Source organism: Calonectris borealis, chromosome 8 (assembly GCF_964195595.1).
Source record: "Calonectris borealis chromosome 8, bCalBor7.hap1.2, whole genome shotgun sequence".
Taxonomy (NCBI): Eukaryota; Metazoa; Chordata; class Aves; order Procellariiformes; family Procellariidae; genus Calonectris; species Calonectris borealis.
In genome coordinates this window covers 8,022,501-8,047,312 of record NC_134319.1, presented here as the reverse complement: position 1 = coordinate 8,047,312, position 24,812 = coordinate 8,022,501, and the positions used below count along the sequence as shown (strand labels likewise).

Sequence of the window (24,812 nt, the reverse complement as noted above, 5' to 3'; positions counted from 1 at the left end):
TACCCAGTAATTAAAACCAAAGTCAAATAAGAGCTACAAATCATAGGCTTTGAAAGAAGAGGAAATGTAGAGTGTGGCAAACAATTTCAATAAACTTTCACTATTTAATATCAAGTACAGAGAACGCTGAAGAGAGACCCATATCCAGGACTAATCTTCCAGATATGAAAGATGAAGCAGAATAAAGGGCGTGTAGGCACACAGTGAGACTAGTAAGCTGGTATGTTGTAGCAAAAATTTCTAAACAACAATTATCCACAAATTCAGAATTAATTGAAGAATGAAAAGACAGAACTGCTAACACACAGACACATCAGGCAAGACTGGAAAGGAAATGTAGGTGACTAACTGGGACTTAATTGCAATTTATGTACTGACACCTACCATAGCGTAGCTGCTTTACTCTTCCCGGGAACCTGGAGTTATACTTCTATACCTGTCCTCTACAGTTTCAGCCAGACCATGTAGATTAGTGTTCAGGTTATTTATGTTTAGTCGGAATCTGTAAAGTAGTAATTTCTCCATCTAGGACCCTCAGACAGCTCAACTACAGATGCGTTTTCAAAGCACACCTAGGATACACAATATGATCAAGCCCCTTACAAAATGTAGGGGTAGCAATTTAACTTGATTTGAAATGTGTCTGGAGTCAAACTAAAAGGTGGTGGTGAACCTGTACTCCTTGACATCACTCCGCAATATTTAGGGAATAGGTGGGGAAAAATAGATGACAATGACTAAACCAAAAAGCCATCCTGCAATTGGGATTCAGAACAACCTCTCGCTTCTACTCAACGTAGCATCTAAAAGACAGACTTCAAATTTCTTTTCTGAGACAAGACGACTGGAGAATAGTCAATGCTGTTTCTATAACATGCTCTAACAGAAATCAGAATAATTATCTCCATGAATCTTTTTTCTGTATTAAGTTCATGAACTTAATTAGCTGAAATAATAACAAGGGACAGTTTTCTGAGTTACACAGATAAAAATGATACTACAGAAAGCCCTGTATGAAGGAATATCCTGCTACCACCAGGAAAAAAAAAAACAAACTTTCATTTGAACATGCCAGATCATGGAAAGAGCATACTTTCTTCTAGATATTCAGGAAATAAAGTACCCATATGTGAGAGGGATGGTCCTGCCACTAAATTGAACCTAAAAGACAGAATTCAAGGAGAAGAAAAACATGGTTCATCTTCAGTATGCAGGAATATATATCGAGGTGACAATACCAATCTGTGCTAAGAGAGATGTTTCACATATTTATTAAAAGTCAGTGGACAGAAAGGTTGAGATAGGAGCAGGAGGTGATCTGACCAAGGTATATAAAGATTAGAGCTCCTGAAAAGGTAAAGCAGATGTCTTTATTCTTTCTCATAATAAAAGAGTAGCAACCACCTATAAAAATGAAAAGGCAAACAAGCTCCAATAAAAGAAAATACTTTCGTATTATTCAAGTAAATAGCTCAGTGAGATTCAATATAGCGATTAAGATTGTGTATTAATAACAATACGGCCCTAAGTTAGGATAAACCCCCTGATGTTTCAGAACACAAGGCACCCACAAACTGCTTTCAGTTGCAAAGAAACCTCCCCCAGACATCTTGTTTAAAACTGCCCATTATAAGATTTCTTCCATGGCATCAGGTCTAGCTATTTCTATGATAGTGTAGCTACTTGAGCAAGAGTAAGCTTATTCTTCATAAACTAATGTAACAGAGAAATGCTTCTTTCCAACTGGCACAGTAATTAGAGGAAGACTTTCACAAAAGAACAACTTATCTGTTAATTTAATAAACCTCTGTCTCTCTTTCTCTTCCTGACCCAATTTAAAAAAAAAAAAAAAAGAAAATATTTTCTTGTGTTACATATACAATAAGCCTTGGAAATGAACAATGCCCTTAACTATCAGGCTGCAGGAGGTAACTGGGGATTTCATTGCTGAGGACACCGGTTGTTAAAGGCAAAGCTCTATATCTTGGCTATTGTATTTTTGTGCTAAAGAGATATACAGGTTTTAAAGTAGAGCTACATTTGACCTCATTCCATCTCTCCTACCTAAAACTGGCACTATCATGGTAGCAGTTGCTCTAAAGGAAAAAAGATACCCATCATGTATGTTAATCTCAACTATCTGAAGACTCGAAATGAAAAGCTACGATAATAAAAGCTAAACAAAACATAGGTAACAGACAAACACCTAAACTTTTTTTACAAGGTATTTCTTTTTCAAGTAACATTTTCATAAACAACTATGAATTACCATCCTTTCCAACACATGAAAAGAAAAGACATTAAGATTTAACAGAACAACATCTATTTTCTTAAAAAGAATTTTAACCCATAATCTGTGTTTAAAACACATGTTCTGACATAAATTCATTTTCTTAAATAACCCAAATTAAAATATTTCTGCAAAAAGGCTTCAAGTTCATATATGATGGGATTTTTTTTTTGAGGGAAAAAGTATCCACAATATAGATTAAAAACATAGCTGACGGCTGTCTCACTAGACCTGAACTGTAGAGTGCACCTTCTGCTCTGGACAGCGTTGAGAATTTGTCAAGAGAAGGCTAAGATCTCTGAGCACTCAAGCTGCCAAGTGCTCTCAAATTAAATCAGTTTGAAGCGGTTTTCATTAAGATGGATTGAGTGTGGCATCGTGAGAAACACTCTATCAAATGTAGTGTTTTACTTAGTGATTAAGTATATACCAGTTGATGAAGCTACCCAAATCCTTCGTAATCCCACCACTCCAATAAACATTTAATGAGTATATAAGTTCAAAAAGCCTAGCAGAGGATTTAAACCTTCAATCTTGTTTTTATTTACTCTTGGAACTCAATTTCTCACTTCAAGTGAAGAATGCTGGTGCCTGAAGCTCATCTGTTGCCCTGGTAAAATTAAGTGCCCTCCATAGTATAAATTAGAAGACAAGACATACAGGTTGCAATTTCTCCTAAGTTTTTTTTCTTATACTGCTATACGTATTGAATTATTTTATGAAATGTAATTATAAAAATATAAAATAATGTATCCCTTTCCTTAATTATGAATTCCAGGAGGCAGTACTGAAAGAACTTGTTTGTAATAGGAAAAAAGCAGTAAAAATAAATGGTATTTATACATTCTCATACCTTTGTTTAAAATCAGAACGTTACAATAAAAATATTCCACAGGGTAGTTGGGAAGCAGAGCTTTCAAAAATTAGGCAATATTCAGAAAAAAAAAAAATTAAAGAAAAAACCCACAAAAATAATACTTTCCTAAATATATAACTTTATCCTGATGAGGATCTGGTCTGAATACATCACAAAAGAGTAGAAACGTAAGGTGACATGAATTTCAGATGTGCTACGTAAGCAGTATAAAAATTACTTTGAGTATTAAAATACTAAGTAACTGCACTGCATTAATATCAGATTTATAGGTATAAAAAAAATTTATGAAAGCTCCTAATGGGCTCTCATCCATTATTATACTGATACACTGTCAACCATTTCTGATAAAATGACACAAAGTGAACTTCCTAACTCAAACACTTTTCTTGTTGAATTAATATAATTTCTTTTAAACATGCATTAAGGTTCACTTTAATGAGTTATTATAAATTAATGCTTTGCCGTTGAATTATTATGTATCCATTTATGTTCTGAAATCTGCACAAAGACATGAAAATATTCACTAAACTTAGAGTTTAAACACAGCATGTTAAGTATGTGTTAAGCTATACAGTGTAGATTCATAACACTGCACACTTATCAGAACAGTCCCTAACATAATATAGCTGTTCCTTCCAATATGAGCAACTACAGGAAGCCAAAACATTCTTCATTTTAAAATTAAATAGCTATGAAGACAACAAAAAGTAAATTTAAACAGCACGATTTTCTTGTTTGTGTTTCAGCTTTATCTATGCTTAATTATGCAGGGGTTTGGGTTTCTCCTCAGTGAATCAAGTCACCAAAACTTAAATAAACTATCCCCCTTCTAATTTTATTAAAATACTGATTTTAAAACTGTGCATGGAATAACAGAAACTTGAGACATCTGGCTGGATGTACAGAAAAACTAAATAACCAAACCTTAGTACTGGAATTTATTTGGCAGATAAAGGCTGTACAAAGAAAAACAGCGCACTGTATTTCAGAGACCTTTCAATTTAAATTTACAATTTCATTAGCCATCCTTCAAAGGAGTTACCAACATGCAACGTTGAACTTGTCAACCACAAGACTCGCAGCCAGTGTTATCTGGTGCTAGGACACCATTATTTCAGGAAGAAAAGGGAGGGGGAGAAAAAAAAAAGAAAAAGAGTAGCTCTGATGACTGAAGGACTCCCACAAAAATACTGCCTGAATGATTAGGAAGCGTGAGTTATTCATCGTAATTTCAACAACCAGGGTAAGTATTTTAATCAGTCAACTAAATGAGTATAACTCTTCACAAACAATAAAACCAAGATAACTCCGAAATGTAGTTTCCCTTTTTTAAAATAAAGATGAAACATTTACAGTGATTTCCATTTTCCCCCTATATTAAATAAAGTAGTTTTAATACACACTTACATCTCTAGCTTTTCCATAGAAGGCTTCTTGAAAAGCAGCCTCTAATGATCCAATAAAATAAACAGGATGGCAGTCACCGTATCTATTTGAGATAAAATTTCCAATTAATAAAAAATTACAAAAATAAGTAATTTCAATATTCTACCTCTTCATATATTCTGTAAATATAATGCATTGGGCTAAACCTTTAGAAAGATGAAGTACTACACTTTTAAAGAACAGAAGGGAAATATTTAGAAGCCATCTGTCTCCCAACATTCAAAAGCTCAAAGTAACTAACTACTACCTTACAAATTTTATCATAAAAACTTTCTGTTTACACACATAGACACCTTAAGTTCTACATAATTTTTCAATCATAACTTATTTCCTTTCTTTATTATATTCTTAAAGGTTAATTGAAGGCTATTCTTGTATTACACATTAATGCATCTCATATATATAAATGAACATTTCATCACAGAGGAGTAAAAACAGAAGGCATATAAACTTTGCATTACTTTGCAGTATATTAGTTTGCAGCTTCTACCTGTTTGATGAAACATGGCAACTGTTTAACAATGTATGATTTGGTGGTATAAAGTTAAAAAAGAGCAGCATTTCTATATTTTTTAAAAGTAGAGATTTATCCAACCACTTCATTACTGTGAAAACTCTTATTGCAACTCTCTCTATATGTATCAATATTAATCAGTTTCAGCTTTTCTGTTCCTGTATGTCATATTAAAATTATTATACATAATCAGAGTCTTTATCATCCTTCAGGACCCTTACGTAATTAAGTAATGATATTAATTCGTGGCAAATTAAATAAGGCAAGAAGCTGTCACTCTAACTTAGACTGAGAAATAATTTTATCTCAGAAACAGTTCTAACAAAGCAAAGCATAAAATAAATTAGATTAGGACGCCTAAATGTGCTATGATCCCACAAGAAAATAGGTACATTTGGTTTATTTTCATTTTCATTATTCACTAAATTTTACTTAGTTTGTAAAAAGAATTGCACAGGCTAAGCTTACCTTGAAGAAAACTCTGCTGTAAATTGTAATAAGGCATCTCCTTCATTTTCAGCATTTTCTGGCACTTAAAAAAATGAAAAATATAAATTCAATGCAACCTTATGGAAACAGATTTTAATATGTGAACTCACTTGCTTCATAGATTTTTTATGTTGACAGCTTACTGAAGTGGTTACCGAAAGACCATATAAATTTCATGAAAGACTACTGGCTATGAACCTTTGGAAAGACATGAAATTTCCAGACGCTCTCATGAATATATTCAGGCTTTCCAAACAGTAAAATCCTCAGGTCCAGTGTAATGTGATATATCACTTGTTCAGAGTTAACACTCTGGACTTACTTTAATACATTAAAATGAAAGGACTGGCTTGAAAGGCTTGACCCACTATATTGGTAGTTATTTTTCTTTTCTTTTTCTTTCTTTCTTTCTTTTTTTTTTTCTTAAACTTCCTATACATAACGTTAAGAAGTTTTCCATATTATTACATACATTTGCTGTCAAGAAACTTCTAAGGTAATAACATTAATACAAGCCTAAAGTAAACAAAGAGTATACAGAATTGCATATAGGAGGTAACTGACTGCTCCTGCTCAATTCCTTTCATAATTCAAGGGCAAATAATCGCTGAGAAACTTCTTTAACATAAATGGCTAAAAATACTAATCACCACAAGATGCTGAAGCTAGTATCTGTAGAATTTTCAAAACAGGGAAGTGGAAATCTAGTTATCTACAGGAACATTTGGTTAAAGATCATAATTTCTCTGAGTTTAATTATTATTCTTCAACTATAAGCTAAAAACATAGGGTTAAAAAACTTCCTCCATGGGGAGACGCTTTCATAGTTGCCAGCTATGTTTGCAGTATTTTCATCTGATACATCCATCAGACATGACACTCAAACAATTCTAACATTCCTATCAAAAGATACTTTCCTGTTTCTTATTATGCAGACCCATCATACCTCTCTGCCTTCACTACTGCTGTACAATCACCAGTTAATTGTAAATCAACTGTCCACTCTTACTCATTGGCGATTTCCTCAAGGCAGATGATGCTACTCCAAACATTTCTCCATCATCAACTCCAAACTCTGTAGCATCTTCAAAGTCATCTCCATCACTGTCACTAACCATATGAACATCAGTGCATTGCTATATAAAAACAAAAAATAAAACCCACCATAAGCCTCTATTACAGACATCATCTTCAGTGAAATACGAAATATATACACACTGAAAAATACTTACACATTTCTATAAAAATACTTGATATACTGCATTTTATTTTACTATTTTATACAACATTATCAGATTGCTTTTTATAAATAAGATCTTATTTTTACTAGAAGCCTGGCTGGCAGAGCAATATTATCTGACAAAATGCATTATTAAATAACTAAGGAACTGGCTCTGTATACACATAGTTGAGCAAATTTTATCCAAAGTTAATGCTGTTTTCCATCTAACAGTACTACAGCTGCTTTAACTGCGTAAGAAAGAGTGAGAAAAGCCACACAATCTATCAATAATTTTAGATATCCAGAACAATCTACTTTAGCACTACTTGCATGGTGGGGGACAGTCCTTGGAAAGGTACCTATCGCACTGCAATCTCTGACATACAAATTTAGCACCCGTAGTCCTAACTTGGCACACCAGACTACTGCATGTTGAATGACAGGCTGATTTATTTGGCATACCAATATAAAGGAGAAAAATCAACATTTTTGTGCAAGGAGCTAAGGTCCCGTCTGTGCCTCCAACTCCCACCATCAGATCTTTTGGATTTCATGTCCTCTGAAACATAGAACAGCTCAGAAAACCTTGTTTTTAACTATTCAATGTTAACTTGCCTCTAAACTGACTTCTTTTCATGAGCAACTATTCCAACTCCACTTGACCTAGGAGTTACGGTGATAGTACACTACAGAAAATTTACATGAATCTCTGAAGGCGCAACGAAGCGTCTCATGGAAGATGAGATTTCAGCTCTGGCATGCAAGTGACCACGAGAGGAGCAAAGAGCTCCAAACATGCTGGACCTCTCCTTACAAGAGCTACACATTAAGAACTTCAAATAAAGAATGTTTTCTGAAAGATCGAGTCCACAAAAAAATTCTGCAAGGTGGACAAACTCAGATAATTTTGAAAGAATGAAGTAAAGAAGCAATGATACGGTATGCTGGCAGACCCTAGGAGAAAACAATAACCATCCATCTAACCTGCTAAGTGGTTCAGGTATAGCTAGGACAGCATTGTTTCACCATCCTCTAATTTTTAACAACTATCCAACAGCATACATCCAGGCTTGCATCCTGACCGTACCTCACAGCTACGTCTTGCCAACTCAACTGAGCTGAACAGATTGAACACATCCTTTTTGTGCAGTAAGACAAACCTTATGTGCTAAAGTTCTCTAAATGAAATGGTAGGAAAAGTGTGTGGAAAATGGGAAACTACTTATATTAAATTATATTAATAAATGAATTATATTAAATTCATTTTGAGGAAGGACAAAGGCATTGGAAATTTTAACCCAAACTATTAAGAGTCAGAAACAACAAAATGAGAGTTTATACAGTCTGCAAACATCTTTTTCTGCTAATCCTAAAACTATATGTTTCAGCCTTCTATTTAATTTGGAGTATTTTTCATTGCTCAGTAACTTGTGGCTTTCTCACTTTGTTTTTCTTCTTTTTCTTCAATGACTCATTTGCCCAGTTCCTTACTTTGTCACAATTACATATTACAGGAATAGTAAACTGATTCTTTTAAGATGCAATTTAACAACAGAAGGGATGGTGACCATGGCAAAATGAGCTTTCCCTGCCTCTTCCTAAAGTATACTTGTTAAATAAAGATGATGTTCTTACCTCCTCTGACTGTTCCCTCGTTTGTACGGGTGAAGATCTTCTTCCAACTGTAAGTCGATGGCAAGGAAAAGTCAGTCCTGATACAGCTAGAGTCATCTACAAACAAAGCAATGATCATTTATTAAAGCCATAGTCTCAGTTGAGGGTTGGGGTTTTTTTTAAGGGCGCTTTGGGATTCAAACTGAAGACTGCACCGCAGAAGACCAAATTAATTATACAAACATAAAGAAAGAAGCCTGGAAAACTAAAATGATTCCTTATGTAAAAATATTCAAAGAAACCACAATGGAGTTTTACAGGTATGTATGTACAGAGTATCAAAACAAACTAAATGGAATTGCAAACTCAAAACTGTCTTGAATTGTTATTATCTCCTAAATCAGTACTGAAGTTTAAACCATTATTTGTATATGATAACTTTTACAGTGGTATGCCTTGCTGAAGTAAATGTAAATTTCTCCTTCCTAATCAATAAGCAAATGTGAAAGTGAAGATGATAGGTACTGATAAAACTAATCAAAACAGTCATCTTGAAAAAAAGAATTAATTGTCTTGAAAGAACAGTTTATTGCCAGATGGTGTAAAAGACACAATCACAGTGGCTACTTAAAAAACACATTTCATCTCCATCTTGGTCATTATTAAAGTCAAAGGCACATGCCATGTTTCTCACATGAACAAGGACATACACAAACCCAGCAATGCTGGTGAAATTGCAGTCAGCAAAGACAGGATAGACGTTCATTAACCAGTGCCAACAGAAACGGCACTTTTGCCTGTTGCTGTATGCCTAATCTCAACCTTTTAAAACTAACAAGACAGCAAATGGAAAAAAGCTAGCGTCATTTGAAAGACAAAATTATTAGATGCCTGCAAACACACAACAATAATATTTGAAGATCTGAGCCTACGTTGCATTTAAAAACGTACTAATCGATACGACTGAAAATGAGAATCGTCCACTCTTCTATGAACAGAACCGTTTGTGCCATCCTTGCATTTCAAGCACCCTTCACACTCTTCTTTATACAGGATAAGCATACACCCAGCCCACTGCCCTCTTCTGGAAAGCACATCAGTCCTGGTCAAGCGAGGTTGATGACCACAAGTAGAATCTTCAGAAGCATCTAAGCCCTATCTTGATAACACGTAGGCTAAATTTACAATGTGAATAGCTCTTAAATAAAGATAGCCAATTCATTTTGGTAATGACAAAATATTTGATGCTGTACAATTCTTAGTGACATTGAGAAACATAGTTCTAGCTGTATGTTTAAAATATTGCTTCTAATAGTTCCTTCAGAAGAAGCACAGAAGAGGGCAGAAGATGATTTTCTAGATCCTATAAAAATTATTACTATTTTTGCGGGGCAGAATGAGACACATTATGTATTTCAGAAATACAGCATCCCCCTAATTAGACTGTAAAAACATTAAGGTAAAATAAATTTCAATCATCCTTAACAAAAACCCACGAATAAATCACAAGCCTTAAATTTCATTTACTGCCATAAGCACTGAAAATACCCCATTTATTTTTATACATAATTCAGACTGACTTTATCACTTGCCTGCTAGAACTCACAAAGATTTAATTTGCTGCAGGTTGAAGCAGGCTGATTAAGCAGGCTGGTTACCAAATGAATGTTAACCTGTCTGAACTAGCCTACTGTCACATTCTCATAGCAAGGTTAAACAGAAGTTTAGCTGCATAAAAAGCCTAGCTATCGTCTTAAAGGAAGTGAGTAATAATACTCTGCAGCAAATGAAATATTAAAGCTGACATACAGGTCAAGACCAATTACCTATGAAACTCCTGTGACAAGAGCGTAAGAACTGTATTCTCTGTAATAATCCACCAGTTTAATTAGTATTTTTATAAGCTTTTAATAATAAAACTCAACTGTTATAAAACCTGAAACTTTGCCCTGTAGTTACCACACTATATAAAATACTGGTAAAACTTGCACACGCGCACACTAACCACACACAGACTGAGGTTCCCTATCGAACAGCATCAAATACCCTGACAGATGCCTGGAAAGGCTCCCAATATCTTTTACATACACATTAAAGCAAGAGTGGTAAGATCAAGCAAGCAGTTATTGTGCTGCTTCATCACTTGGCCCAATAGCAGGGTGTTGCAATTCCAATTTGCAACCCTATATTATAGTGTCAAAGCATCTCTCAAAAATGAGCTAACAGCAGAAGGGGTTCGACATCAGAGCACATTTCATCCTACTCCCCAGACAGTTGCTGGAATGTTGGGTTTTTGTGCACATTTGTGTGAGAAATCACCCTCCGCTTTGGCTTTTTTTGGAGAAGTTTTTTGCAAAGGAAAAGCTAGGACAAATAGAAGCTCTGCCTTTCATTTCAAAATAATCTGGCAGCATGAACATTTCTCTAGAATTAAGTTATCTTCATTCTAAGAGAGACTCTTGCATCAGAAAGTTTAATCTTTATTTTGGAAATCATAAAAACATCAACACTAAGCAAAAGATTACTTTCCAGGCAGCTCAGTCCGGTGCCATGGATAGCAAACCTCATTTTTTACAAATATTTTGAATGCAGGCCAATTTACTGATGGGAACACCCGCTGAAGTGTCTCAGTGGCAAGAGCTGTTTAGATGTCAGGCTGCTCTTGGAGATTTTTTTCTTTCTAAATACTGCATCAGCCTACTCCCAAACAGGGTTGCAGTACATTAGATATACAAATCACTGTTTCACAGCCATCTTCCCATGGGAATGGACAAAATCTTTTTACCAACTGCAAAACTGAAAATGCCGGTTTGTAGCCTGAGTACCTGATTACCCATAGTCTCAACTCATGAACCCATCTGATTGTGCAAAAACTCAAAAGTCACTAACTTTTCAGAGTATTTTCTTTTTCTGCATGAAAATCACCGTTATGCGAGTACTATAGCTTGAATCGGATGCCTTTCACGTGCACAAGAAGAGACATTGAAAGACGCATATGCAGGACTCTTGGCACCAATAATGAGCTAGATATAGATTATTAAATGAATAATACATTAAAGCAAAAATAAATAAGGTTAGTCAATTTTTCTAGGCAGTAAATGTACACATGTGCAAATCCCTACTCAAAAGGTCTCACAGCTGAAAGGTACATGAGGTAGAAAGTGAAACAGAATCAGAAATAGGCAAAATGACTTGCAAAAAGAAAATCAAGATGACTACTGAAAAGCCAGATCTCTTGTCCAACACTGTATAGACTGCTCGTGCTTGTTGAAAGTTTAAGTCATCCCCTATTTGGCTTCCTATAGCTTTTTAAAGAGAAGGACAATAAAATTGAAACCTTGAAACATTCCAGGGAGAGAGGCAGTAGGAGAGTCCTTTTAGGAGACAGGAGAGATATTGAACAGATTGCTACTGTTACGCAAAAAGGTAATGGTACGACCTGGACTAAAAGTGCACAAAGGGTACTTGCAATATATTTTGACTACTAAAAGACAGACTGCTACCACACCTTACAATTTAGAGAGAAAAAAAAAAAAAAGAGTCTAATGCTCACTTGTGCTTTCCAACACTAAGACGCTGAATTTATTTGTAAACTTTCAGTGTAAGATTATTTGTATTTCAATTGCCAGCATTAATAAATGGGGGATAAAGTTAAGCAACATCTTTTCTGATTAGAACATGCAGGGTTCTTTGCCAAGAACTTTCCAGATCAACCTAGAAATATTTGCCAAATCCAGAGTGAGACCAGGTCCTTAAACAATATTATTCTTGCTGTTAGAAAGTATTATTTTTATGTAGAAGCTTCTAGAAATATCCTTTAGAACAATCTAAAAAGACTGTTTTTTCAAATATTTCATGATACAAATATGTCTGCAGCAGGTAAAGAAATCATTGAGAGCATGTAATTCCAGAGTGCTGCCGTTGCATGCTCAGAATCACAGGAAAAAATCACGAGTCCATAATCTCACAAGCTTGCAATCTTCTAGAAAGAGTTTGTTGGCACAAATTAATTCTCACTCTTGCAGACTTCTGAAATTACAAAGGAAGGAGCAAACTCAGTCTTTTGTACCAGTCCAGAGATATTTAATCAAGACACTGAAGATCTGAGAAAGATAAACAGTAGTAGGAACATGAAGGAATGATACCAGCAGAGAACTGCAGCTGCGGAACTCTGTCCGCTGAGAAATACTGATACAAAAATTATAAGCTCGGTGTACTGCATCAGGAGAGTAGTAATTGGATATGACAAATTGGTTTTTCTCATATTCAGCCACACGCTGATGGAGAAAAGCAGCACTTCAAAAGAGCTTCTAATGGCAACCGTATCTAATGAGGAAAGTACGAAGGCAAGCTCTAAGAGCTTTCTAATACCTAACAGAATATAGTTGGACATCCAAAGTGGCCAGCTTAAAGCAATCACCTGTACAGAATTGGACCTTCTTCCTCATCCTCAACTATCATAGTCATTTTGGAAACGCTCGCTCTTTGCTCCATGTAAATACAGATACAAGTCTCTCCAGCAATCCAGTAATCTGAATAAAACACTAAGACAACTCTTCTTGCCACTAAGCTGCCTGTACTTAAGTCGTAACATACTAATGTGCCCTTGAAGCACATCATTTACAGACTTATCCATTAGGCCTCTTATTAACCTCTCAGTGCTTATCATTGCAAAGTATGGTCTTTCCAGAGGGATGAGATGGAGAATGACCTGCCAAATTGCTGCCAAGAGAGTCAATGATCTTGAGCAGAAGAGCTTCCATATCAGCTAGCTCTGGAGCAAATCAAACTCCATACCACGGTCATCAACAGCAGGAACCTTCCCCAGGAAATCCAGAGTTTCACAGGTGCAGTAGGCAAGACAAGGCAAAACGTGTCACCTTGCAGAAGATGAGAGCCACAGATATGTAATGGACCTGCTTCGGCATGACTTGAGAGGTGGTGCTGTTCACAGGATACTTGTCATCAAGGGATCCCTTTTCTCTAAGAGGATGTAGGTGATAATGTTTAAGGAAAGTAGGAATATTTTGTGCTCTTTGTTAAGTATTTGATTGCTACAAGAGTAGTGAGAGTTTTGAGTTTGTGGAGTGTGTGGGAGTTCTGCTTGTTTGGTTTGCTTTAGATGCATTAGTGTACATTACCTAAACATACAGGTTCCTGTTAACTAAGGCAAGTTATTAAATGTAGCCCTTCAGCTGTATCACCTAGTAGTTGTCAATTTTAAAAAACAGCTTTTGACTGTTTAAAAGACCACTTAAAATGAGAAAAAATTTCAGTCCCTGTAACAGGGTAACTATCTTTACTGTTTGAGCTGCTCAAATGAAGAATCCTTTCCAACTCACTGGAGTGGTGTTTTTCCACAGCAAAATATTTTCTTTTCTAGTATAATTTTTTGGACATGAACTAGAGAGTCTTGATCATTTGCTCTCAGAAATTCAAAGGTCAAACTATAAACCTTACAAAGCATCAGAAAAAAATTCACAGAACACTTGATCCATATGCAAAAGAGAGAAGTCTATCAATGATGCTAAATTTCACTTGCTCATGCACAGCAAGTGAAGCAACAGGCATTAACTGACAATGGCAAACCTAAACCAGAACAAAAACCTTGCAGTGGACGTACCTGCTAGATTTTTAATATAAAGTAAAAAGATCATAAAAAGAAATGTAATTTCTGTATTACTTGACTGTTATGAATCAGTCGAATTACCCAATTAGGTGTATTTCTACTGCAGAATTATGTTTGGCTGTATATCATCTACTTCAATAGAAAACTAAATGGGGGAATTCTCATAGCGTGATTTCCTCCTGAGGTAAAGGAAAATAATCCATGTCTTCTGCCTTTAATACTCAGAGATAAGGTAAGCAAACAAAATTCTGGTGTACAAAAAAAAGCATGTTTTCCGATACTTGACCCTCCTTCATAAATCTCCCATAAAAAGCAGACTAATTCCCAGTCCTACTCAAGGTCAGCTTGTAGTATATTAGGCAAAAGGAAGTCTTAATAACCTGCCCTCCAGTTCTAGCATCCTGAAAAATAGTTAGCTAAAATTATAGTTCCAGCTTTCCAGCTGCACTCACTAGCACAGCTGGATGGAAGAAGCCACAAAAAGAAGCCTTTCCAAAGATGTCACTCCATGTGTAACTGCCAAGAAGGCACATGCTTTCTAATATATCCTTTCAGACTCTATAATATTGAACAGGTAGAATTAAAACTTGCATATATTCAAATGTGGGGGTGGGCAGGTTTAGCATACAAATTGCATAATTTAGCCTTTTGATTTTTATAATCTGAAGCAGTCAAGGAACACTCAGATTACCTAATCCTAAACCTTTCAGGCTGGCATCTCCAATTTCTGTTTGCTGTAGTTCTCATAATTAGCCCAAGACACCGAGGCGCTCCGCCCAGTGCAGAGCCTTTCCCATCTGTCTCTCTGTAAGGCAATATCTTTAGAGCGCCACATCCAATCAATTCCAGATTTACACTTAATGTTCTGGGTATCGATATTAATTCTGGTGGAAACTGGCAATGTCTGGTTTCCATTTGGTGAGCAAGAGCAAAAGTCAAGCCCGCAGAGTATCTGTTTGTGCTGCAGATAAATCTGCTGTTAGCACGCACTGTCATATGGAGTTGTAGCTGGATAAACAGCCTCCTCAAGTCAGTAACTGCGGCAGCTCTCTGTTATCTCAGTATCAGTTTGAGAATGTTTTACGCCTTTGCTGTGATCATTGTACAACCAGTGCACTGCTTAAGAAGAGAAGATTATCTCCAGAAAAATATGCCAAAAATATTATTATTATTCACCCTGTGAAGACAAATTTTGATAGAGATTATACAAACGTCTTGAAACCCCAACACCTTTCTTTTGCTCTGGAAACAATAGCAGTATGCAAGCAACATTCAGAGTATTATTAAAAGTGTTGTAAAGTCATTGTGAGTAAAAAGTTATCTAATTAATTAAGAATAGAAGTTCATGCTCAGCTTGAACAGTCTTTGAATCAGAGCTGTTTTAACAAGGTGAATTCTACCACAACTACAAACTTCTAACCACCCTCGGTAATTATTATTGCAGTACATACCAACTCTGAAATCTAACAGACATTTGTGGCCGCTGTTCAGTACTTTGGCCATAACTAGCTTGTCAATATTAGCTAGTTGCAGTTTCATGTTAGAAACAAATGTATTAACAAACATGGAAATGATATTTCAAAATAATATTTATAAATCAGGAGGTCATCAGCTGAACAAGAGCTCTTTCTAGAGGTTGCATAGCAGGCTGTAGTACACAGGTGGAGATTTAAATATACATGTATCACACAAGAAATTCTTAATCAGAAATGAACGCACTGTTCTACAGACTGAAACCTAATCTTCGTTCAAATATTCCATGTGACAGCCTTTTCACTGTGCTCAAAACGTGAGTTGCTTAGCTTTTTCATCTACTGGTTTACTCACTGATACATGGCTAATGTATAAAGAAACAAACATGACTGAGTACATTTCATAACACGCCATGCTCTATTATTCAAAATAACCTAACACAGAGGTGTCCGTAGAAAAACACTCAATGACTGGCAGGTGTCTCCACTGAGAAAATTTCACTTCCATATAATTTGATCCTTTTTCTTGTTGGAGTAATTACTATGATGCCTTTTTCCCCTCATGAGGTAAGAGAAGGGGTAAGGATAGTAAGGGTGAGGAAGGAGTTTTATCAAGCATTTCCGTTTTCATCTTAAACTTGCTATTCTGTTATCTGACTTTTTGTTATAGCATAAGCTAATTCCCTAAGTATGATAAATGTCAATGACACTACAGATGTCTGTATGTATGCATTTTCTTGAAGCTAGGGAAAAAATCTGGTCTTTTTTGAAGACAATTATATGAAGTTTGAGAAGGAACAAAAAGTTTGAGAAGGAACATTTCTGTCCTAGTTTTTCTATTATACTCTATATGCATGTGGTACTACTAGCTGAGTTTGGATACCAGGCATATTAGGCAACTGGGCAACACTTTCACAGCCCAAGTGCACCAAGAGTAGTAAGGTAATAAACAAGACAAAACAATTCATCAGTTTTTTACATCTTGGCTGAATAGCATGGCTCCCACAAAGGAGCCTTTCCGTATCTCCAGGTTCAGTCCATTCCCTATCCATTCAGCCAGGGTAGGTAACATTGTGATAAGCGAGAAATTCTCTGGCTGCTTAGTCTAGAGAAACTTCAGTTTCGATGTCCGCAAGGCATATTCATCATTGCTAATCCCTTCGTCTCGATGAGCGGATCTCAGAAGAATTCAAACAAGTTCATTTCTCCTAGCCTAACAAGATGTCATCTGTCTCTCCTCACTAGACAAATTAAGTTCCCTGTTCAAAAACATTACCATACTAACTGTGCAGAATGGGAAATTAGAGAGAAATACTTTTTCAGCAGGGCTAGGTGAAGGCACAGACCTATGCCTCAGACCTCAGGTCTTTTAAGTCAGAATCTCAGGGTGATCTAGGGGACTGCAGCGCAGTTCAACCTAACATTACTCCCCAGAAAGACACAGGAACAAATTATAAAACAATCTATTTGAAACGCCTAGAGAAGAAGTTACTCTGCTTACCCTTGGAGCAAGACAGGTCAGGCTGCTCCACAGCTGAGGCTGCTGCTCCCAGCTTGCTAGCGTTTCCATTTTCCATTTTTCTTTTGTAACGTATCCTTTTTGAGATTAAAGAAGCGAGCAAAACATAAACAAGGAATATTTGTGTGGTGAAAGGGAGATAGCAGTTAATGTGGCATATGGGAAAAATCAAAGTGTAAAAGGGAGGGAGGAGAGGTAGAGCACGTGAATGATGGCAGAGGAAGTTTTGCTTCCACACTTGAAATGTAAGAGTGGGAAGTTTTCCATTACACAAACAGTTGAAGAAAATAGTGGTTTCTAAATGCATCCAGTAGAGCCCTTGAATATGAGTATTGAAGCAGGAGAAATAAGAGCGTGGGAACTCTTCGGCAATTTTTTGCCATTCTCCAGAAAATATCAGACGGCTCCTTGCTCTTTCCCGGTTGGAGACCCAAACACACAGAGACCAATCCATGCAGGAAGGAGGTGGTGGACTCCCAGGCAGCTCATGCTATTTCTGAGGATACTCAGAGTCTCATTATTTCAAGAAAAATGATGCTATGACACGAGAGATTATTCATATTAGCTTGTTCTTGCCACGGCTCTAGTTCTCAGTGTTTAACCAAGCATTATTAACAATGTGTGGGCAGCCTGTTGTGCTCAGACAAACCCTCACTAAATTCTTTGGGAACAAATAGGTGCTCAGCACTGCCAAACCCATCACTTATCGCTGTATACATTAAATAATCTACCTTGTTTTCAGTGTATAATCTCACAAAGTCAGTGATATATGACTTAAGAATTCACACATGTTCATGTTTAAAAGCAATGCTTAAAACTTCAAGGGATTAAAGGTTTTCTGTGAATTAATGTTTATCTTTTGCTTTGCTCTTTTCTCAAAGCTAGCAAGTATTCTTTTGTTAGTAACAGACTGTAAAATTACTTCTATCCATACTGAAATACATTGTATACATAAAACAAGTGTTATCACAGCAACAACGAGCAAGTATCCCACTGTAAAATGAAGGTACATTCCAATTTAAAAGAAAAAGTCTATCAAATGCATTTTTTTTAAATTTACTGAAACAAGGGCTTTTTTTGTACTGTGAAATTAATTACAAGACTCAGAGAGATTTACTATACAGAACTGAAGGACTCTCTTCAGTCTTTACTGGTCAACAAGACATTGCTATTCAAGTTTAGTACATAATTTAAAAAAATAAATCAACCAACCAAAGCTCATGTACTATCACGTAAACCCTTATCCCTCCCTGAACAACAACAAAAAGTGGATGTAATTCTGCATTAGCCACTTCACCTTTTGACATCAAATAGCATTAGCTGGGAAAAACAGTCAAGTATGCTCTAGGTTTGTTTGTTTTATTAAACTATTGTACAAATATTAAGATGAACAGAAGAGTTTAAAAAAATTGACAGCCCTTGAAATTAACTTCCTCTGGAAAATAACTTCATTTTCATTATGCATCTTCAATACAAAAAAAAAATCTTGACAGGTAGTCAACGTTTCATTTTAAACACTAACTGGATGAAAAAAAATCTCTAGGGTGGAGTGTGTTCAGGTTATAAATCAGCAATGCTTATTTTAACTCCTCACAAAGTGTTGTTGAGATAATTACTGCTGACAGCTTTATTCAAGGTTCATTTCACTTTTTCTACTATTTTTCCCCTGTTAGAAGTTCAGCAGGGCCCATGGGAAGATCCACCCCGCACACCTGTTTGGGTTCTTCATGTTACTGAGGCCAGTTTGGACATGTCACTTCAAATTAGCATTGTGCCAGCGCGCTGTGACAATTACTTATCGCAGGTTTAACTTGGAAAAAAGTTTCTAATCCAGCCACAAGAACAGTGTCAGAGTACGTAATTTAAACCTGTCAACACAGGTTGTAGGAAATTCATTCCAAGGATTTCACTGATGTTCCCATGGTAGATCTTTGAACTATAATGAAGATTAAAATCACAAAGGAATGCTATAGAGTTAAAACACAGAACCCAAAAGTTAAAAAACATCTGAGCTGAAAAAAGTGTCTTAAATATTAATACATTCAAAAAAATTTGATAAATTCTTTAGGTTAGGATTAAGTGATTAAGTGATTGCTTTGCTTAATTCTCCAAAATTCTTCTGCAGTTTATTCCAAAAGGCTGCATATTAAACGAACGTATCTTATTTCTTCTGCTGCAGTACAAAGGCACAACCCTGGGAGATCTTTACACAACGTGCTGAAGGCAGCAGCACGGTGAGGATGCTCTGGAATCGACTTGTGGATAAAGAGCACACAGGGTGGGAGGAGGGAGGTTGGAGAAGAGTCCATGGCACAGTGAGCAGGTCACTTGTGTCTTTCAAGACAGACACCAGATGAGGGATGCTGGAGCCACAGCGACAACCACAATAAAGCAAGCTTCACAAAACACTACCAAGAGTTTTTGTACAAGCTTGAGAAAGAGTTGTGCTCGGTCCTCTGGGAACACCCAGCTCTGGTACGCAGGTTGAACACGCATGCCAATTTTTGCTACGGTTGCTGTTAATCACCAGCCGTATTACTGTGAATCTATCACTCTCGTTTGCTAGCTGAATGAAAGAGAAAATTATCCCTGGTTTTGATTATTTCTCGTTTGATTAAGCCTAGTTAGGCAAGTTAGGAATTAAAGCACAAGGACAGATACTGTAGTACTTAATGTTGCTTCAAACCACAAATCTATTTAAAGGAAACAAACGGAAAATAATATTTCCTTGTACAACAGATTCTACTAAGAAAGAGATATACTTGAGAGACTGAAATAAATACCCATGATCACTTACAGAGCTCATTCTTCTCCTTAGACAAAAACTGTAAATATTAAAAAGGATGAAAAATCTGCCAAGCCATTTGCAGCTATTTGAAACACAGGGTAACAGAATTAAATAAACGCTGAAAGACCTGGAACACAGTTAAGTATAGACCATGAGGCTAATTGTGGATCTTGAGTTAATTACTTTCCACTGATACGTTTTCTCAATGGTCTTTTACATCAGTTTTTTCTTTCCTCAGTCTGAACCCCAAGGCAATTCAGCGTGCTAGCCTCCAAACTCTGGGTGATTCATTGTGTACTTCTGCCTTAGGATTTTTAGTTCATGCAGAGAAAGCCAGGCTTTCACATCAAGTTGATGTTAATGTGCACTGACAAAGCAACAGTAAAGGAGCTTCATGTTTGTCACAACGTGCACTCTTTAATTTAGTAATTGCTTTATACTGATATGCAAATAATGACACATTTCCCAAATTTCCAGTTCCTCGGCAAGGCTTTCGCTAATTACTCAGCGGTTAAAACTTATGCATGTAAATTGGTTAAGTGAGTTTATTAATAAGTGCACCTGTGTGAATTGATCTATAAAACATACATGCCTGGGAACAGGTCATAACTCACTGTACATTTCTGAATGTCTCAGGAACCGAAAATAAATATTCTCTCACCAAAATAAGATCTATTACGACTAATAGAGCGTTACTCATAGATAAACTGGGATTCCCAACCCTTCCCAAGCAAGAGAGAGACTGCCTTTGGGTGACAACAAATACCAGGAGTCAAAGCATTCATCCATTTCACGTTGCCAAATGAGAGGAGCATCAAGGTAAACAAAAGAAAAGGTCTATAAGAAAAAGGACAAGAATCCCTCTAGTACCTGAAAACGTGGGAAAGCGCCAGCATCCACTCATCCATCAGTTCTCTGTGGACCATCACATGTTCTGCAGTCTGGTTGCGGTATTTTGTGATACTGCTTACTCTTACTTTTGATACTCTAACGGCGACTGTGAAAAATTCAGCTGCACTTAACATGGATTCAGACTCGTAACAATTGCAAAAACACTAAACAGAGTTAACCTGTCTTCCTACACTTCCTTTCCTCAAAATTCTTCACAACGTAAGGGCTGAAAAGTAATCAAGGTACTAGCATTGTCCTGTTTCGTTTGCTGGCTTCTGTGTTGAAACACAGTGTCTGTTAGGTTTCTGATATTTTCTTTAAGTAATTGTGTAACTGCCATAGAAGAGGGTATAATAATATTATTTGTTCTAAGTCTGATCACAAATCGCCTATTTTTTGCTATTGCTAGAAGAGATACAAAACCGTTAAACAGATTTTTAAGGTAAGAAACAATTGTAAGCGAAATAATAAGCAACAGTATAAACCAACAACCAATTTGATTCACCCAGATCACACATTGCCCACAGATATTCACAGATACATCTCGGGAACTGCTTTGCATTCACAAAAAGTATCAGCCAAATACTTGGCACGTTTCTGGTCTATGGTGGGATGCCATTTACTTCACAGCATTGTACAATGCTTTGGATGGCAAACAGAAGAGTGCCTGGATATGTTTCCAGCACTATATAAATCCTTGCCAGAGTTCAAGCAGTTGTGCTAGCAACACTGCTTCCAACAAATGGTTCAAACACTGATAGGCTTTTTATGCTGCCTCTTCTTCCTGGATATCACTTTTCGAGGAATTGGAATTTTGCAATGTTAGCCTTTTGAAAACACGGTGTTACTGACTTTTAAAAATGAGCTTCTGAAAAGGATGGTTGTTTCTTATTTTCTGTTTCCCTTACCTGGAATATATGAAAAGGCCTTTAACTCTTTACAACAGTAGAATTAAAAGCACTGAGTACGTAACCTCCTCAATTAAAGGAAAAAGGTTCAAAACTAGAAATAATAAATTGTATTAATACTAAACAATATTTTAGTATCCTTAAATGGCAAGTTGTTGGGTTGGGGCAGTTGCAGCTAAAAATGCATTAATTTCATTCATTCAGTATAACTACATACTGAATGTGCTTGGCTGACGTATGATAGTTTCAAGTGTGACAAGCAAAAGATAAAGAACATAAATAACTAAAAAATTAAGCATTTATAAAGGGTCTTTCTATTCGGAGACCTCTAAGGACTAGACAAAATAAAACATTCCCAACATTTTAGACTGGATTTTCTTAGCCATCTAAGAAAAACAAGGTGGCCAGTTTCTACTGAAATCCAGCTGACGCCATGTAGCTACTCTTCTTTGACTTGTATGAAAGTTCAGCATTAAATCTCAGGCCTCCTCTTAGAAATGAGAAGGCTTGAGTTGCTTAAGTAAAGTGTTTTATTAAATGTCAAGTAAAGTCTGCAGAGCTACAAATCTGTGTCAGGTCTACGTTCTGACCACTGCGCAGTAACTATGTTTAGAAAAGGAATTCAATCCTGTGATTGCTATTGAAAACGGAGCTCTTCTCTTGTTTGGTAGAGGAAGTTATCTGCCTAAAATAGATTTATCAACTAGTATTTTCTTGGTTGCATGTTTTATCAACAGTTTATTGGACTTCAACAAAAAATTCCCAACAGAGGACCAGATTAGCTCCATTCCAAGCATTATAAAAAGTTATCTATGGACTAATTTAAATACCACTTTTTTTACAGGAAGCACTTGAGACAATTCTATCAGGCTTTACACATAACTAGAACAAACCCCAAGTGAAGTTCTAGCAATAGCAAACATTCTCACTTACATATAAAACAACAAAAGTGATGCTGTAATCTTAGATAGCTTTCTTCTGCTGTTACACGGCAAGCCCACTTACCATACACTTACTTAAAATGAAACTCTGTTTACAGAGTCCCAAACACCTTCAATCTGTTGCAACAGATTTTCATACATCTTCTAGTGAAGCTCTGCTCTGCTTATACAGTGGAGTTTCATTACAAAGAAACAAGCACCACTGTGATAATCCTCCAGGAATAATGCAATTACCACTTATCAAACAGGTGTCTGCTGTATTCCAAGGAGATTATCACTTCCTATTCTGCTCTCCAAGAGCACAGAATAAAAGAGAAGCTGCTACTATTAAATGACTGAGGAGAAAAGGAGTCTTTGATAATAGCTCTTGCTAGCTTCTCTCAGCAGGGCATGAAGTAAATGTAGTCCTACAACGTCTTGGCACTGAAATGAATATTTTCGTTTCTGCACGGTGAGTTAGAGCACCTAAATAAGACCACTCCTATTAACTGAATCTGAAGTATGTCTCTTTCTTCATTGAGTAGTCCAAGAACCTCAGCACCTCCTGCCTTATGCCAAACGGTGCCCTTTGTGAGTACTCCTGAAAAAGGAACTCTTGCCTGCTCAAGCAGAAACGGGCTGCAGGGCTGCTCCCCCAAACACATCGTCATTCAGAGATGTTTCTGTGACAACACAGTGTTTGATGAAGGTACAAAGGGATCTCTAAGATGAAGCTCCAAAAGCGTATAGAATGAAAACTTTTTAACAGGATACAGTTGTAGGTTAAACTCTGGCTGAGTGTAATTTCATCAGCAAAGGCAATTTTTTAGCCTATTTTCAAACCAGCTTGTTGAGTGGGAGTTATCTCAGGAGTAGATCTCTAAAAAAGAGAGAAAAAGCACCCTCCTATGAAATCTGGGATACAGCTTAACGTACACAAGGTGTTATTACTACAAGGCAAAATGTATAATTGGTTTGGAGGAAAGCTCAGCTGAGCATCAAGCACAGAGGAGGAGTTAAGAGGGTAAGCAGCCTACATACCTGCAGAAGGAGACAAGAGGCTACTTCAGAGTTAGCTAGTAACGTCCAGTGACTATAATGGCTACTGACTGCCCGTAGCTAGGTGATTCAGAGAAAATAAGACACTGGTGGTCCCGCAAAAACTCTCTCTAGTGAAGATTACCACTACTTTGGTATAAACTCAGAGGAGGAAGAGTGGTTCCTGCAGCAGCCTCTGTTGGGACACAAAAACCTCCAATGCAGTTCTTGTGCATGTAGATGGAAAGGTAGAATGGTGATGTATCTACAGTATACTCCACCAGTACATTGTCTCATGGTATACTTCAGACATCTGGACTGCCTTGATCTATCCTACCGATACTTCTCTCTCTCGATATATGGTCATTTCTATCACATTTTGATTTGCAGGTTCTGTCAATATAAAGACAGAAATTGGAAGCAGCGTTGAAGCGGTAAATTGTAGTAGCAGTCTCAGTCAGTCCTTGTTCACTAATTTTAAGCTCTACTCCTTTTAATGAGTTTTATGAACATGTCATTTTTAATAAAAATAACTATCATGTCTATGAGTTTCAAAGCAGGAACAGCTAAAAACATTGTCTTAATTAGAGCAAACGGATTTGTCAATCTCTTGCAAAAGAAGAAAGCAGTAAAAGATGACAAATAATTATGTCTATAGCACCACCGGTGTTCCTTATGCTTTAAAATTCCAATGACAATAGAACTTATTATTGAACGAATGAATAACTAACAGTAACCTCAAAATTTGCTACAGCCTTTCCTACAAAAGTGAGGTTGATGGAATCATAGAATCATAGAATCGTAGAATCATTAAGGTTGAAAAAGACCTCTAAGATCATCGAGTCCAACCGTCAACCCAACACACCATGCCCACTACACCATGTCCCTAAGCGCCTCATCTACACGTCTTTTAAATACTTCCAGGGCTGGCGACTCAACCACTTCCCTGGGCAGCCTGTTCCAAGGCTTGACCATTCCTTCAGTAAAGAAATTTTTCCTAATGTCCAATCTAAACAACAGATTACAACAGGTTATGCCGAAATGGGGTTGAATTCTCCTGGTGGAAGCAGATGCAATTTTAGTTGACGGTGCTTGGCTTAAACCAGCAATTAATTTGGCTTTTTGAGTCCTTATTGTAAAAGACCATAATGCACTTGGCAAACTCACTGAAATTGACATTTCTGAGATAAAATGT

General features: G+C 36.5%; 1 protein-coding gene across 6 annotated transcripts in view; it reads right to left on the bottom strand.

Annotated features, from left to right (window-relative positions):
* Window positions 1–24,812, bottom strand: part of FAF1 (Fas associated factor 1) — a 174,585-nt gene that overhangs the window by 52,029 nt on the left and 97,744 nt on the right. For all 6 annotated transcript variants that reach the window (XM_075155797.1, XM_075155795.1, XM_075155793.1 and 3 more), the window contains 4 exons: window positions 8,474–8,569; window positions 6,626–6,752; window positions 5,596–5,659; window positions 4,575–4,656 (listed from right to left, as the gene is read on the bottom strand). In XM_075155797.1, the coding sequence (XP_075011898.1) occupies window positions 4,575–4,656; window positions 5,596–5,659; window positions 6,626–6,752; window positions 8,474–8,569 (369 nt within the window). The remainder of the gene's footprint in view (window positions 1–4,574; window positions 4,657–5,595; window positions 5,660–6,625; window positions 6,753–8,473; window positions 8,570–24,812) is intronic.